This window comes from Drosophila pseudoobscura, chromosome X (genome assembly GCF_009870125.1).
Source record: "Drosophila pseudoobscura strain MV-25-SWS-2005 chromosome X, UCI_Dpse_MV25, whole genome shotgun sequence".
Lineage (NCBI taxonomy): Eukaryota > Metazoa > Arthropoda > Insecta > Diptera > Drosophilidae > Drosophila > Drosophila pseudoobscura.
Genome location: NC_046683.1, coordinates 56,186,394 through 56,203,406, shown reverse-complemented (window position 1 = coordinate 56,203,406; position 17,013 = coordinate 56,186,394). Strand labels below are relative to the sequence as shown.

General features: G+C 41.5%; 1 protein-coding gene across 6 annotated transcripts in view; it reads left to right on the top strand.

The window, feature by feature from the left end:
- The window catches only part of TfAP-2 (transcription factor AP-2), a 30,143-nt gene that overhangs the window by 12,369 nt on the left and 761 nt on the right, over positions 1 to 17,013 (top strand). The window contains exons 1-6 of one of the 6 annotated variants that reach the window (XM_015188054.2): positions 864 to 1,484; positions 13,943 to 14,173; positions 14,225 to 14,410; positions 15,385 to 15,592; positions 16,461 to 16,650; positions 16,713 to 16,977. In XM_015188054.2, the coding sequence (XP_015043540.1) occupies positions 1,428 to 1,484; positions 13,943 to 14,173; positions 14,225 to 14,410; positions 15,385 to 15,592; positions 16,461 to 16,650; positions 16,713 to 16,977 (1,137 nt within the window). In that variant the 5' untranslated portion in view covers positions 864 to 1,427. Of the gene's footprint in view, positions 1 to 863; positions 1,485 to 12,366; positions 12,677 to 13,942; positions 14,174 to 14,224; positions 14,411 to 15,384; positions 15,593 to 16,460; positions 16,651 to 16,712; positions 16,978 to 17,013 lie in introns of those variants that run through there. The other 5 variants (XM_015188055.2, XM_033385336.1, XM_033385339.1 and 2 more) reach the window with 5 other exon arrangements.

Here is a 17,013-nt window from a genome sequence, read left to right as displayed (position 1 = left end):
GAGAGGGAAAATGCTGGAGAGTATAAAGAACCCGAAGCGAAGGCAATGGGGCACGTACCACTGGCAATATTTCAGCGTCCGAGCGCGCAACATCAATGCCCAATGCCTGGGTTTTTCCCAGTAGCAAAAGTTACAACCCTAAGGGCACACAGTGCTCGTTGCCGTTGCCGTTGCCGTTGCCAACCCCAGCTTTCCGCATTATTTTCCAACCCCTATATGCATCCACACACACACACACACACACACAGACACTCTCGTAGATACCTACGTATGTATCTATGTATGTGTCCGTATCTGTATCTGCGTGAAGCTGTGTGCCGCCGCCCGTATCTGTGTATCTGTGTGTGCAGAAGCTGCAGTCGCAGCCTCTGGGTTCGGCCCATTGTCTAGTAGTCCGCTTACGGGGCGGGGCTTCCGAAATATAAATGGCTGTAGCTGCTCTCGGCTCACTATATGCTACATGCACTACCAGATACACGGCACGGGCTCGCTCAAGTGGTATTGGTAGTACGGCTAACTATGCTCTCTTTACAGGTTTCGCTCGCTCTCTTGCGCTCTTTATTTGTGCTTCTGCTTCTGTAACGTGGTGCTCTCAGCATCTCAATCCGTGGCATGTGGCATGGATGGTTCTCTTTGGCGACGCGAGAGCGTAGAACCTGCTCCACGCGCCTTGTGTGTATGGCTCGAAGAGCTACCTACCACCACCCATACCACGACACAGATTCATCAAGCCAGCGAACGGGCTTAGGCTTTGGGCGTTTTTCCTATGTGTTTGTAAATAAGTCCATACATACACGGGTATATAGATATACGTATATGGGGTTGGAGGTGGGGAACGGCAACGGCGGCAACGGCAGCACCAACAGCACCAGCAGCAACGACAACGGCAGCAGCAGCGGCAGCATCAGCATCGCTGTAGTACATCCCCCGAAGGTTTTTGGGTCCAACCTGAAAATCCAACTTCAGTCGAAATATTACCGTCTGTGGCTGTGCAAAGGTAGAATTTTGTTTGCGGGTTTTTTCTTTTTCCACTGAATATTGTGCAGTGTGCAGTGTACTCGACATTTGACCGATTCCGATCGCGGTGTAACTTTTTTTTATGGAAGCCTTTGGATTGCCAACGATTTAACCCGACGCCACACGCAAATCTACGCAGTGTATTGATTGTACATACGAATAGATACGAGTGCTCGATAAGCAAATAGAAACTTTAAAATACGATACTCGTAAAGACTCGCAGTTGCCTTACTCAGTGCCAAAAATCAATTTTTAATAATTACTTAGTGATTGTACCTGTCAAAGTAACAGCAAAACAAAAACAAAACGGAAACAAAAACAAACACAAAAACAACAAAAATACGGAGACAAATCTACGCATATGCATTCTATTTAAATCAAAGCACTATACTACTGTTACTTAAATAAAAATGCATATTTTACATCGCACTAACGACCATCAATTCGAGGATCAGAAGTTTATGATGGTAAGAAAAAAAAGTGGATAATTTTTTTGCATTGTTTTCTGGTTAAATAAAAGCATTAAGCTATTGTTTATTAAAGTTTTCAATCAAACATAGCACGAGTACGATGGTAAGTGGAGAAAATAGGGGCCATACATTCGTACCACTGATAATTTATGTAAATAAAACCGTAAACATCACAGTGAAATCATCAGTTTGAGGATTCTGATCATTACCGCGGTAATAACAGGGTCGTGTCTGAGACCAAACATATTTAATTTGGTAGAAAATCTGTGGCGGTCTTTTGATAAGCTAAGGTCTCGCTTAAGATAATTCCACCGTGGACTGCAAAAGTGCTCTATGGAAATTATCCGTCATCCGAAATCTGCAAATTAACGTTGAGTTGAGCAACGCAAAGGCTACTCAAAATCAGATATTGAACCATCGAAGCCATGGGGCTGCGCCTGTTGATTGACACTCAAATTTCCTTGGGCACTTTCAGGCACGCAAGCACTTTGCCCAATTACCCGAACACACACTACACTGAGTGAACTCTGATTGCCATATTCACAGGCTGATTACCATTCTTGACTTGACCATTCTAGCAGCAAAGATAATGACCAATTTATAGTAGAGCCCACTTTAAGTCCGTATGCCGCATTTTCCTATCTCATTCGGAGGTTTAAGGGATTTCACTTTATATTCCCACTAAAAATTCGGCTCCCAAAGATCCAGATTTCCGCAAAGTTTGACAACTTTAAAATACTTTTCTTGTTGTCAACAAAGTAGAAAGCTCCGCGCATTTTTAGGGCCTAGAAAAAACACCGTCACGGACCGCATAAATGGAGGAGCCCGGCCTCGGGATAGTCTTTTATTGACATATATGTTTTCTATTCAAATTGAGAGTTGCAAGTAAAAGTTACTCCTACCCCTCGAATAGTTATTAAGATTGGCTTTCATAGACCTGTTTTTTTGTGATCATGAGAAGGGTATTGGCATTCGCGAAATGGAGATTTGAGACCGTCTCACACATCACACAGGAGGCGAGCCCCCCAGCGCATTCGCTTTTCTCGTACGCCAACCCCCGGCTCACTCGCTTATATACAAGTAAGAGTACAATTTCGGGCGATCACCCAAAACTTGTTGTATAATGGTTAGATAGTTTTCCTTGCTTTGATTGTAATTCTCGTCCTAGTGACTGTTTCTCTAGATCGTTAATTGCGTGATTCGGAGGAGTATACCATGTATAACACTCTCCCCACTGTATGTATAGTAAACACGAACTGATACTTCTCACAAATCAAATGTGGTTCCCACAGTACCTACACAGTAACTACATTCGTTCATATGGAGCGAAGGACGGACATCCTATGAAATAGGTCGACTGTTGAGGCCATGCGAGAATTTAAATGTATACTTTAGGGGTCGGTCGGAAAAAAACAAGCCACCAACCCCTACACTCTCAGAGTATTCCGAGTATAAAAACACTTTTTCCCACTCGAACTTAGCTGGCTCCCGGTATGCCACACCGACGGCTAAGGAGTGTGTAAATCTAAGAAATAAACCAAAAAATAATACTGCTCCAGAACAGCCTCCTCTTTGGCAAATGCTGGAAATGCGTGGGTACATGCTGCCCCATTTAATTAGCAAAATTATATGGTGCATCTGTCTTCCAAGAACTTTTTTGATGCCAGATAAAAAATAGGGCAATTTGCGGGGCAAGGGCCAGAGATCAAAACAAAAACACAACAAAGAGGTTGAGCAAAAGTCATCGCCCACAAAAATCACCATGCTCGCCCTCAAATGGGTATGCCGAGTATGTTGGCATTAGCTTTGGTTAGCCCCGCATGCTGCATGCTGCCTAAATCAGGTAAAATCTGACTGGGACACTCGCGTGATGCGTTGCCAAAATAATTTATGAGATCGGACCGCAACACATCGTCAATTTGCGTGCGGTGCCCGACTGAGAAATAATGCCATATAGTTCGGATCTGCGTTCCAGAAATGTTCCCATCACGGTTTTTAAAATATCAATAAAAAAGATTTAGGCTTTGAGCTTTTTTATACACAGCACAGCGCTTGATCTGTAGTTTATGTAAAAGATTTATCGGCTTCGCTCTGATTTATTGAATAATTTCTTTATAATTTATAATAATTATTCAGGTTTTCAGTATGCAGCCCACACAAATATGAATAAAAAGTATTGCTTCACACACCCGCTACTCCGATTCTTGAATATATTTTACCAAGATTGAAACATTTTGACGTTAGTTCGTTTCGGGTTCATACATTTATCGGTGCGGGTTTCGTTTTCAAGCGTGACTCGTTTGAAAAAAAGAATAAACACAAACAACAGAGAATCCTTTTTTTAAGTAAAGTGGACGGCTAATAACTTTGATAAGCTAACAATAAATCTTAGCCCCAATGGCCTTATAGAATACTATATAGATCGTCAAAAATATACTTAAATTGTTGAGTAATACTCTTGACAGAAAGATTTCTATGGTTATGAATTCCGTCTATACGGCAACTGTCTTGTTTGCTATCAAGTACTTGTACACGTATCTGATAATATTCTGAATATCATAACACCAACTACATATGTATGTGCATATGTTTCAGTGTTCAGTTACCTATCGCAAGGCCAAAGCATAAGGATAATACTATATACATATTAGTATTAAATTTCTATATAGTCCTAAGCTAGCTCTAGCTCTAGTAGTCTTCTATGTACAGTGATTATGACAATACAACCAAACGCGATTCCACTGCACTGTCGCTTATCTGTATTCAATTGTTTAGTATATTCACAGTCGACTTTTTAATGGCTTACATTTACCGGAAATGTGCTAGCAGTTTTAACCAAAACATTTTATGCTGATCTGGTGTGAAGGTGCAAGACACAGATGCATATGCATATATATGTATGTACATATGCTTATTCGTTTACTCCTTTCATTTCGCAGTGATAAAGGAGATGTGTAGAATCTTATAAATCCACTCTAAAACATTTCCGTTCATACGCATCAAAATTGATTTCATTTGCAAAGAGGAAATTAAAAAGTCCAACAAAACTAAATTGATTGGCAAGATATATGTAAATGTTCATAACGTGGCCACGATCCACCAACGAAATCAAGTGTCGGAACGTCGACAACGTGAACTGAACGGCGTGTGTTAGGCTCGTGGCAAAGGAAGGAAGCAAGCCAACATTGCTGTTGCTTTGTGCTGCGTTGCGTTGCGTTGGGTTGGGTTGGCTGTGTTCCTCCGCAATATTGGCCGGCATAAGGTATAAGGTACCGACATGAAGTAAAAGGAAGAGTCCAGCCAGGGCTGGACGGCGACCCAACAAATGGACTGCAGTTGGTGGGGCTTGCTTGCGCTTGCTTGTTGCTGACGTTCAAGCCGGTCTTTGGGACTCTGATTGCAAACGGCCGGAGCTAAGGCCTACCTGTAAGGCTTGCTGGCTGGCTGGCTGGCTGGATGGCTGGCTGGATGGCGATGGCTGGCTGAGTAGTGATTCTGAGGCTCATTCTTCTATTCGTCATTTGTACGCTAGAACACCGACCCAGTCGCAGGTTCTGGGCTCGAGCTTGCTCCTCCAAGCTTCGCAAATACCCAGCAGGTTTAATACATTTATGAATGAGTTTTACTACTTCATTAAGGCCAGTGGCCTGCTTCGTCATGGCTTTGTGGCATACGGAGCGGGCGAGCGAGTAACACTGCTCTGTCTGTTGCAGGCGATTGGAGCGCGTGCTTAGCCAAGGATCAGCGTGGAATGGAATACCTGGATCGCAATAAGCAAAAATCGATTATCGTTCGTTGCACATTTCCATTGTTGTGAATATTATATTTAGTGTTTGGAAGCTTCCTCTTAAATTCGTTTAATTTATAGCCCAAAAAACGCACTTGGCCCTTCCGACGGATCCAACTTGCAGTTCCAATAACCGGCAGCACCGGACATCGAACCACATACATACACATGTAATATAAATGGAAATGAATATATTTTAAGAGTCCAGCGCACCTTGGAACAGACCACAGTTTCGAGGACTTAAGCCTAAAGTGGGTCCAAGTGTTGTGTAAATGTTTACAGTTCCTTCCACAAGGAGGAGAAACAGACTGGCCATAAATTGATGCTTGTTATGATTAATGATATAAATATTATCACAATATTAGCATTTCTTGTTCTAACAAGAAACTTGGTCAGCATATCCTTCTGGCTGTGACTCCCTCCAGGTCTGACTCCGATCCTGGCAGCCGAAAGACAAGCCCCCCACAATCCCACCGCCACTTAACTTGACAGCGTAATTAAAAAGTCGTGACCATGCGTTGAAGCCAAGGAGCCTCGCTAAATATTAGGGCATACTCGTTTTATATGTCGTATTATAATTGGCGGTATTCAGGGGTCTGGCACAGGTAGCGCGAAAAGAATGCGAAAAACGCGCGCACCGTAGTATTTTTTGTACCATACTCGTACGTGTATCATATCTTCGCTGAGGAGGAATGATTTGGTGCCGTAATTTCAGTAATAGCAGCAGTTGGGATCGACGTCAATTCCTGGCTCCTGCTACTGTATAAGTATTCAGAATCATTACGTCATCGGCAAAGAATTTGAACGTGCTTGCTCCCGATCTTATGGTAGCCACGTGCTAATTAAATTATTATTTGCAGCTAAGGGATTCATTTCTTTTTTTGCGCATTTTCAAGGGTCATCATAATTTTGACTAAAAGCTTGCTGCTGTGCTATGCAGAGAAGGCAGCATTTCCGAAACTGTTAAAGACAAACGAGCAGTATAAATGTGTTGTGACAATATTAAATGTTTCCGTGAATTAAGAAAAGAAACTTCCAGCTCCGAATGGTGCCAAACAAATTACAACACACATCTTTTGACACCTTGGCAGGTGAAAATGTGTTTGTAGCTCTGTCCGATGGTTTCTATGCCCGTGTTGTGGAGGGTCATAAAGATTTATTCCGCTTTGATTGTAAAAACAGGAACGCATATAAGTCAAATTCACCAGGACTGAGTCGCATCCCATTAATATCTTTGCAACATACATTTGTTTAAACCCAGAGTTCTTTGCTGCCATAGGAACACGAAAACTTCAGCCCTCTCCCACTCAATGTACTCAATATATGTATACATATGCATGTACATGTGTCGTGAATTAAGGTGTGAGGGAGGATTTGTAAAAAAGGACTTAAAAATAATATACAATTCCCGCTTTTCATTTTTTTAATTTATTTTATCCAGTAATAAAAGTGTTCTGAAATAAAGCGCCTGAAGTAAAAAGTAACTTATTTCAGCAACCGCTCAATCCTTAGAATGGATCTTTTTCTCCTTTCCTTCTCCTGTCATCTTAAAGATTATGGATTGGCTTGAAGATTTGCTTGCAGATCTTAGCTCCTTACTTTCCCTCGTATTGTAATTTCATTTAGTTGTATCATTGAATGCTTGGATTCCGAACGATAGAGCACGATGCAGGCGCATCCATTGCGCTACTCAAGTATACATATGTATACTCAACTACTCCACTACTCTCCAAAACAGTCAAGCGCCCTCGCAAGAAGCGTTCGGGATTCCTTTCTCGATTGTCGTAATTGTCGCAGCGGATCGGATGTGCTTCTACAGTAGCTGGACTTGAGGCTATGGATTCTTTGGCTGTTGTTTGTCTCTCCGTTAGGTTAGCTGCATGAAGACCAAATCCTCTTTTACTGAAAAGTGTCTATTTCCTTTTTCGCCGATAGTCAAAATTGCTCTCGATCCAATTGACCCCGGTGCCGCGCCTTTGTTGAGGAATGGCAGTACAGTATTATTTAGATGTCGGGCGTCTTGTTGTAGCCCATGCGGCGCAGGTCGTGCTCATCGTATAAGTGAATGCCGGCCGCCTTGCCCAGATGCTGGCTTGGATTCAGCTCCAGTTCGTATTTCTCGCCAATTTATGCGCCGACGGAGATCTGTGAAGGTCCCAAGATTGTTATCGCTATAAACTGCAGCACAATAGCCACCAGCCGGTGTTTATCATCTGCGGCCTCAGGCCCACGGGATGCACACGGACGTTGTACAGATGAGCTTCCTCGTTGGTCCTGCCGACCTGTTGAACAGCTCCGTAGCGGTTCCATGCGGTGTACTTCAAGCTGCACAGGATTTTCCTTTTGTCGCCTTTTGTTGCACATATATTTTAAATAATACGGTTTTTACATTGCAATAATTCTGTTACATGGCAACTACACAGAGGTGATTTTGCAACGCCCCCTGGTGCTACCATCTTACAGAAAACCCGTTAGAGGGCGTCAAAAGCGGAGTTTACGTCTTATCTACGTCTTGTAAATCAAAATGTTACTGACGTAACTGGTTTGGGCTGCTCCAAAGTCCGATGGATTCCGATGGAGCAGGAGTCGGCAAGGCCCTATCTTATGTGCATACGAAAGTGCGCCGCCGCTTTTATAACGGTGTTGGCACCAAACAATGTTCCGTTTTGTTTGCAAACAAACGCAAACAAAACATGAGAATATATGCGTGCCGACCCCGGCGATAGAACAATTAATTACTAGATATTTATTCTTTATGAAAAATGTCACCTTTTTATTCCCGATACTGAAAGAGTATAGAGGCACATATGTACATACATATGTATATTGGATTTGGGGTGAAAATAGATGTGTGTAACCCCTAGAAGAAAGCGTTTCCGACCCCATGAAGAACATACATTCGTGATCGGCATCATCAATAGCCGAGTCGATATAAACATGTCTGATTGTCCGTCAGTCCGTCTTACTTGATGCCTAATTCTCAGAGAGTAACCATATTTTGTGTCCAAACTCCTGTGATATCACATTCTTGCAGGTGCATTTTAAAATTTCGGAACGCCCTACTCCGCCGCCACAAGGACGAAAATATATGGCATACAAAATGGATCAGATTGGATTATTATTATAGCCAGAAAAAAAATGAAGCTGCAGTGGCTACGCAACGTCTTCCACGCGCTAACTCACTCTCTCTTCCTCACTCTTTGTGTGTGCGCTCTGCAGAGGGGAGCGAGATGAAACGGCTGGAGTTGTTGTGAGAATGAGGAAAGAGAGGCAGATGTAAAACTATACTAACTAATTATAGGGACAAACGTAGAGCCGCGACTCTTGCCACGGCTTACATCTTTCCTGCTCGCTTATGTTATTATGTAACATAAGCGGGGAGTAGGGTAGAGGTAGAGGTAGAGTTTAATTTGTACAGAAATTAAATCATTTGCAGAAGTATTTGTATGTACTTATGTAAATACTAACATAATACAGATACACATAAAATAGTTCATCAACTTTTCAAGGCATTATAAAGAATGGAAGGTATGGAAGAGTTCAGATAGAGTAATTTACCTAAGTGAACCTTTAAGTCCTTGATTCAAGGTCTAGGTTTTTTCCTATCGCCAATCCAGGAAAGCTATAGTGAGACCCTGCAGGTGAATACGTTATACGTTTATTATATTTCAGTTGGCTTCATCAATATGAATATTAAAAAATTTAACCTTTTGCGGCCCACAAAGTATGTGAAAAAGTTAAGTCGATCTAGATTGCCACATACTCTCCAGTTTGTATGCGTTTTACTGCGTGAGTTAAGAAGCTACAAATGACAAGATTTGGCTCATAATATTTCTTCCTACGTAGAACGTCGAAAGTCCGGATCGCAAGCCTATGCCAGAAAGGTTTATCGAAACTAAAGAATACTCAAAGGTTTTTGCTAAACTATTTCGGATGGGTTTTACTTTAATCTAGCATCTTAAAAGAACAAATGATCATTTCAACAATCTACCGAAAATGCGGGAAATCTTTGCTTCTTCTGTGCTTCTGTGAAACAACCTGACTATACCATACTGTGATTTTACTATCCTGCAGTAAATATTTTGGTGCAATATTTTCAGCAATTTAATACAGCAGCACCATAGATCATTCTTCGTGTTCAAGATTCTGGTGGAAATTGAATTACTCTCTGCTAGGGTATATACGAATCACATTGGACTAGGAACTGTAATAGGTTGGCTTGAAAAGTGAACCCTGATTTCGGAGTCAAAACTCTTTTAATGGCAATTGATCATTCGCAAGTGGATAACATTTCATTAGAATACCAAGTGAAGTGCGCATTTATGTATAGAGATATACATACTCGTACATACCGACATACGCGTATGTGAACAGATATGTGTATGGTGTATGGGTCCCAGAGGTATGATTGCCGTTCTGAACACACTTGAGGTGAAACTATTTCGACCTGCTCAACAGCTTCCAACTGTCTACCTGTGCCTTCAAAACCAGATAGTCAACCAGCTAACAGACCATTCGAACCTTTATAATTTATTTATCTTTATCTTGAATTACGCCATGGGAGTATTGACCAGGGTAAGTCTGTAAATTTCAGCATATTCATGTCGGGCAAAAGCAATAGCAATAGCAATAGCAAACAATGGAGTATAATTCTGAGTTTCATGTGATTGAAAACTAAGAGTTTCCAATCGAACAATTAATAATAAAGAACAAGAAGAAAATAAATAAATAAATAATAATAACAGCAAAAAGACAAAGTTTGGAATAAAGCATAGCCAAACCAAACAGTCGCCCGCCCCGCCCCGCCTCGCCTCGCCTCGCCACGCTCACTCCTCACTCACATTCGCCGGCGAAGGGTCAAAAGCATTGCCCAAAGAGCCACGCATCCAGTTACTCCGATACTCGTACAGACCGGGGCCAAGACAAGAGTCTGAAGTCGCCACTTTGACGGTATTGAGTGACGGCAACCGTCGAGAATAAGCGAGTAGAAGCGGGACGGGACCCGATGGATGAGCATGCGGCTACCAAAAATTAATTTCAATTTAGAATACAAACAGACATGACATCTACGCAAACTATGCAAACTTCGACCCAAGATATTCTAATATTATGGTATGCATAAAAACCATTGATTACAACTGTTCTACTTAATCGAAAAACAGTTAGAGGTAAAAATTATTCAAGAATAGGGCTATGATGGAGTGGCGACGTTCATACTCGTGTGTATTGACTGGGATTTGTCTTATAATTAGACCCAAGCACGATTATTTCGGAGAGTATGCGAGAAATCTCTTGGAAAGACGAAGAAACCTAGCCCAACGCCGAAAGTCGAAAGCCGAATATTCAGGCAAAACAAAAGACAACCGGTTTATCTGTATTCTTGGATATTCTATTTGATGTTGGCAAATGACAAGATAATCCAAAGTAATCAATCAAAATTATTTAAATTTATTAAGCCACAATAAACTTGAGCCCAATTCGCAATTGCCACGTTCTTAGGCCGAAGCTGTATCCAAAGCCTGACATGATCGCTGCCAAGAAGGTCTATTCTATTCCCCTGTTGAACCCAACAATCAAGATTATTGGAGGGTCATTTACACAAAAATATGCCCAACATATTTGTACCCGATAGGCTTCTCTGTTCACAAATATATGGCATGAAGATTTATTTACTTACAAACGAATTATACAGTGACGAAGCTATGGCAGTACAGTAGTCTGATTCGATAAAATTGGAGAAGCGCGCACCAATTCGACTTCTCTTGGGGCTCTCTCTTAATAATAAACTCCTTTGGGCCTTTGTACAAATTTTAAACATTCAAGTAAATACAAAGTGCCGTCGGCGTAACAAAAAGTCAATAGTACTGCAAATAGATTGGGAATCTACAACAGGTTCGTTCCGGTGTTTGGTCCAGCAACGAGGATGTTCTTCTGAGTTGGTTGTTGTCGCATATCCTTTAAATAATATTTGTGCCACAAATGCGTCCAATTACAAAGCAAGTGCAGGGAATGCGGCATAGTTGCGTCGGGTTAAGGTTTAAGTACGAGTCTGTCACCAGCAGTGTCCACGCCATTCCCCTTAACTACAGGAGAGTGTATATTTCGCGGATTAAACTATAGCTCTAATAATATGAATATGTTCATATGTAATTGAATGCGCCATCAATTTGACTTAGTGAATTAAAGCGATACGAATTTGAGGAAATGGAGAGTATGGACCATACTCAGGGCCGGCCTTGTTTGGTTGCACTAGGAGAAATGCCTTATTTGGACCACAATGCCTTTAGCTCTTCAATACGGTCCATACATCTGTACATATGCACATTTGCAATTGAATAAACATGTTCAGTTTCTGAAAACCTCAAGCTTTTGTGTCAAATTACTGTCATTCTTTTCCGCAATCTTCGGACACAATGAGGAATTAAGAAGCTGGTGAATGTAATCAACTAGGAGTATCCATCCTGTGCCCCGACCCTCCGACCCTCCGCCCCACGGACCCAGCTGAAAATCCATAATGTATTTATTTGGCTTATACTTACACCAATGTAAATAAGAGCTAAGAATCGTAATCAAATGGCACGAAAAGAGCACCATACTAAGTTCCATAGCATTTGTCAAATTTTAAGAATCAATAACCGCATTCATGGATAATGTTGCGCCGTCTTATCGTGTGAATCTTGTATTGACACTGTATCCGGGATATTCAAAGGCCAAACGGATGGTGGACAAAGTAAAATGTCTTGCGATATCAAGCCCATTCACTAAGCTGGCTTCCGACTTCACCCTTTATCCTGCTTCGTACACATATTTGTACAATACATTTAAGGTTTTCCATAATCACAATGAGACCTCCACAGCAATTCCTTAAACCGAACTCTAACGGTAGCATAGCACACATAGCATAGCACATCGTAACGTAGCGTCGCGCCGCTTTGTGACGACTCCACGAATCAGCGCCACCGAAGCGAAGCTGACGTCGACGGTGGTACGTTGGTACGTTGGTACGTTGGTACGCTGGGACGCTAGTACGCTTACAATATTTCTGCCTTTTTGGCACACTGCCGAGACTAGTTTTCATTTCGCGTTCGTCTTTCATGGAATAGGGTTCTGTTCTTGCCGTCGGATCGGGCAAAAGCGCGTGTCGATATCTGATTGTTCCTCGCCTGGCGACCCACGTGCGAATGTGTTCAAAAAAATACAAATACAAAATGATGATACTAAATTGCTTGGACTAATTCAATTTCGAAGCAAAAATTGAAGGCCTTTGTTAAAGGCATGAATTAAATAACTTCAAATAAATAAAAGTGCGTGCCTAATTATTTTGTATAAGTGAAGTTTTTTTGAAGTTGAATATGATAACATGACTTTAGCGTATGTGGATATGCCAGCGGTTCATGTTCAGGTATTTTTCAGATTCTGTTTAGAAGGTTTGGCATCATCTCAAGTGTATCTTACCGCAAAAAAACAAAAGCCTAAGTGCCTTTGGCCAGCCGTAGACACGGACATTGAATGATTCCCTCGTGTGTTGATGCTACATCTTTTTTTGGTGTCGGAAAAGCTATATCTTTGTTCTTTATGCGTGATAGTAAAGAAAGAGTGTCTCTTCGAAATCTTTTTGTGATTGTATCTATGGCTATGTATATGAAATATGATAAATGTAGTGCACAAATATCTAATGGAACTACAGGAAGTATTTGATGACGCTCTGACAATGTGAGGATTGGGAATGAGGTCTCATTTCTTGCAAAAAATATTTTATTAAAACATTCTCGTAAGTTGATTGTAACAGTTATCCGATCGTAACACACTTACCAAGATTAATAGAAAAAGTCCCTTTGTAATTGTGCCTCTCAATGTTCTAGCTCTTATGGTCGACTATAGTATAGTCGAGCGGAGATACGGATAAATCTATACCGACAAGGCTAATCATTCTGTACAAAAATATGCCCTATATGTGGCCAGAAGCACTTCTCTCTGCTTGCATACATTGCCCCGCATTTAAATTGTAACATTGGAGCCTAAAAACAATTAATTGAACATCCCATATGCATGATTTCGGTAGTACAAATAATATATACCATACATACATATCTCTCTCCATATCCGAAGCAAAAAGAGTGTCTCCAAACTTGAAAAATCATATTTTTTGACGGTGATCAGACGTTTCCCATCGGTAATGGGTGGATCTGTAAATACACAATATTGTTTCAATCACCAAGTACCAGCTGTACAAAACTGAGTCTATTTCTTTAAATATATATCCCTCTAAGCCTGGCACAACATGCAGCAGGTCAAATTTTACTAGGGAAATAAAAAATATTTTGTGCACATGGAAATAAAAAGTAGAGGGCTTTCAAAACTTCTTCACGTAATTGGTGTGGTTGTTATTAACAGCCAAAAAAATATTTAATTGATGTAAAAGCTCTTAGTTTTGTTAATGTGAAAAATATAACAAGTGTCTCAAGACACTCTTACATGTTAGAGGGATATCTCGATATGTATGTATGTAAAGTGGGTAAAATATTCCGTATAAATTAAGAATACAATTTTAATGTTTTCCATAGGCTTGCGTAATGTAAAGCCTTTTTTGCGCAAAACAAGTTGATTCCTTTCTTGCTTGCACTAGCTCACCGATTCTCATGCTCATGATTTGTTCCATTTGTATCAGGAGCGCCTCAGTGGACATGGGAGTCTAGGATTGTCCAGCAGCAGCGCGGCTTACACGACCCATTCCGGTGGGCACACAGGTAGAAGCGGTCCGGCCACCGGTCATAGTGGACACAGTGGTACTCATGGGTCAGCAGCTACCATGCATCATCAATCACTTCAGTCCGATTTTCAGCCTCCGTATTTTCCGCCGCCGTTCCACCATTCCACGCAAAGCCCTCCTCAGCAACAGGTAAGTTATCATCTCTATTGAACTAATTCAAGTATTTCCAAAGTTATTTAGATATCTGAGTACTTGCAGAATCACGGTGCCCTCGAATACCTGGGCACGGATCCGTATGGTCAGCCTTTGTCATCGTTACACCACGCCCCCCTCCATCACTACAATCAGTTGGCGGGCCTGAGGTCGACGCAAGATCAACTTGGGATTCACAGAACCCACAGAGAGGCGGAGCTGCAAGGACATGTTGTAAGTAAAGCAAATTAATACTGACAATAAAGCAGTTTCCGTGCCTCATTCAACCTTTCGTAAATTTAAGAATTTTTTCCTTCCCTTCGCATTATTCTTGCATACTTTGCTACATTCTTGGCTTCGCAAACCCAAGGGAATTTCCAAGGGAAGAAGTGGCCCTGCCCCCCTTCTATAGAAGTTTGAAGTTATTTTCTAACAAATTCCATTCGAGTGCATTAAAAAAATTATCCGCTTAAATATGCCAAAAATGTTCTTGAGAATATACAAAACCATCTTGCAAACAACGATGGAAATTCCTATCCCGCAGAAGGGTGACTATACTCAAAATTATGAGTATTTTGCTGGCGAAGCTCTGCCATGCAGTAAAACGCATCATTTCTGATACGAAAAGGCGTATCCTCGCAGGCACTTGTGCGCATCTGTACGCCAAAGACGGCTCATGTACGAGGATATACATACAACACTTTACAAAAGTATGTGTGCAAGCCGGTTCGCATTATTCCCAAGGCCCTGGGATTGGCTAGGCTCCTTCAACCCCTTGGCAAATTAAAGACTCGATGTATCGTAATCTGGCAATTATGGTCATGGTTCTCAAAATTTACTTAGCAGAGACCGACGCAACTTTGTCCGCGTACGCAGATGCTGATGCAGATGCATGTGTATGTAAAATGTAGTCATTTTTGTATCCGAGAAGTACCGCGGATGTACTCGAATTTAAGAGGAAACGTTTCCGACCCATAAAGATGTGATGCCCTGCCAGTTGAAGTTTGTTTCACACACCTCTTTCCGCCCCCGAAAATCGAGAAAAACCAGTTGTATCCACAACATTCTTTCGTACATTATATAAATAAATAAATTGTCTTCAAACAAACCGCTTTGCTTCCGTAGTATTGCCAAATATCCCTGCTACTAAACGGCTTCTTTTTCAATGAGCGCTTGAAATATTTTTTTTATTTTATATATTTTTACAGTCCCAGCTGGCTCATGGATTTCCGTACACAGATAGAAGAGGCGACTACAGCAGTGCAATATCGGCAGGAGCAGCGCATGGAACCCGAATCGGCCATGAACATGACTCCCTGGCCCTGCATCAAGCGCTGCAAAATGCTGTCGACGATGTGCAAGCACCTGCCATAGATGACAACGTAGCCTTCATGTCAGACCTTCCACTAATAAAAAGTAAGATTAATCAAATAATTAATAGTAATAACTATTCGATTTATCAAATGCGGGTAGTACCCAGGAGTCTATAAAGCTGAACAGGAACCATATCCTGATTAAAATCCTAGCCATGTCCGTCTGTTTCTCCTAGTTTATATTTCTTCAAACGTCAATTGAATAGATGTAGCTAACATCCAGGTTTTGTTGACAAATTCTTAAAGATTCAATTTTGGGGGCTGAGCAATATAAGAGCTATTCTAAATATCGGGCAACAGGATGAAAGCGGAGATTTTAGGCCTCATCGGTTTGACTTTTCGGAAAGAGATTTTTAACATGAATTTACTAGGATGTATGTACATTGAAAACATTTCAATTATTGACTTTAAGTCAAACATTGTGTAGGCATATTGCTCAAATACATTGTACATATGTATGTACATACAAAATCATTGAGGCGTATAGAAACAACAAAGTATGTAAAGGAGTTATGTACTTATGTACGAGTACCTTACGTTTTTGAGCTTGTAAGTACCGCAGCACATCATACTGTGAGCAAGGCGGAACCTTGAACACACCTAAATAACAATGAATGACCAACCCTCAAAACGAATGATGTTATGAAATAGAATCTTGCCCTTCTAATTGGCAGGATTAGGGTAAAATGATCCCTACGTCCTGCGCTCACACTTTGCCATTGCCGAACAATCACAACAATAGTAATAATAATATATTTCCTTTACAATGAACAATATATGTATGTACATGCGTGCACTCGCAGACGTACAAATATGCACGTCTGTGTACCCCATGCTCATGTTCCCGTCCCCCCGTACGAATGTGTAAACTAATTTTGAGGTTTGAATTTTTGTGTTGCGTATTTTTCTAGGCATGAAAAGCGGTAAAGATGCAGGGAACATTGGTTCTGGTTCCCCCAGTGAGGTATTCTGTGCAGTTCCTGGTCGCCTTAGTCTCCTATCGAGCACGTCGAAATATAAGGTCACCATTGCGGAAGTGCAGCGAAGACTGTCGCCACCCGAATGTTTAAACGCCTCCTTGTTGGGCGGAGTTCTTCGAAGGTACGTTGTTTATGCCCATGAGTCTCAATGAGCGCCATCCATGAATACGTCTCTTCACTTAGGGCCAAGAGTAAGAACGGCGGGCGTTTGCTAAGGGAGAAGCTTGAGAAGATCGGCTTGAACCTACCCGCGGGAAGGCGAAAAGCGGCTAATGTGACGTTGCTAACGTCTTTGGTGGAGGGAGAAGCAACCCACTTGGCCAAGGACTTTCACTTTGTTTGCGAGACGGAATTCCCGGCTAGGCAGTTGGCGGAGTACATTGTACGTCATCAAACGGAGCCAAATGATTCATATCGACGAAAAGAGCTCATCCTTCATTCCCAGCAGGTAAATACATTGGTTTTATGACAGATACTCGTAGAT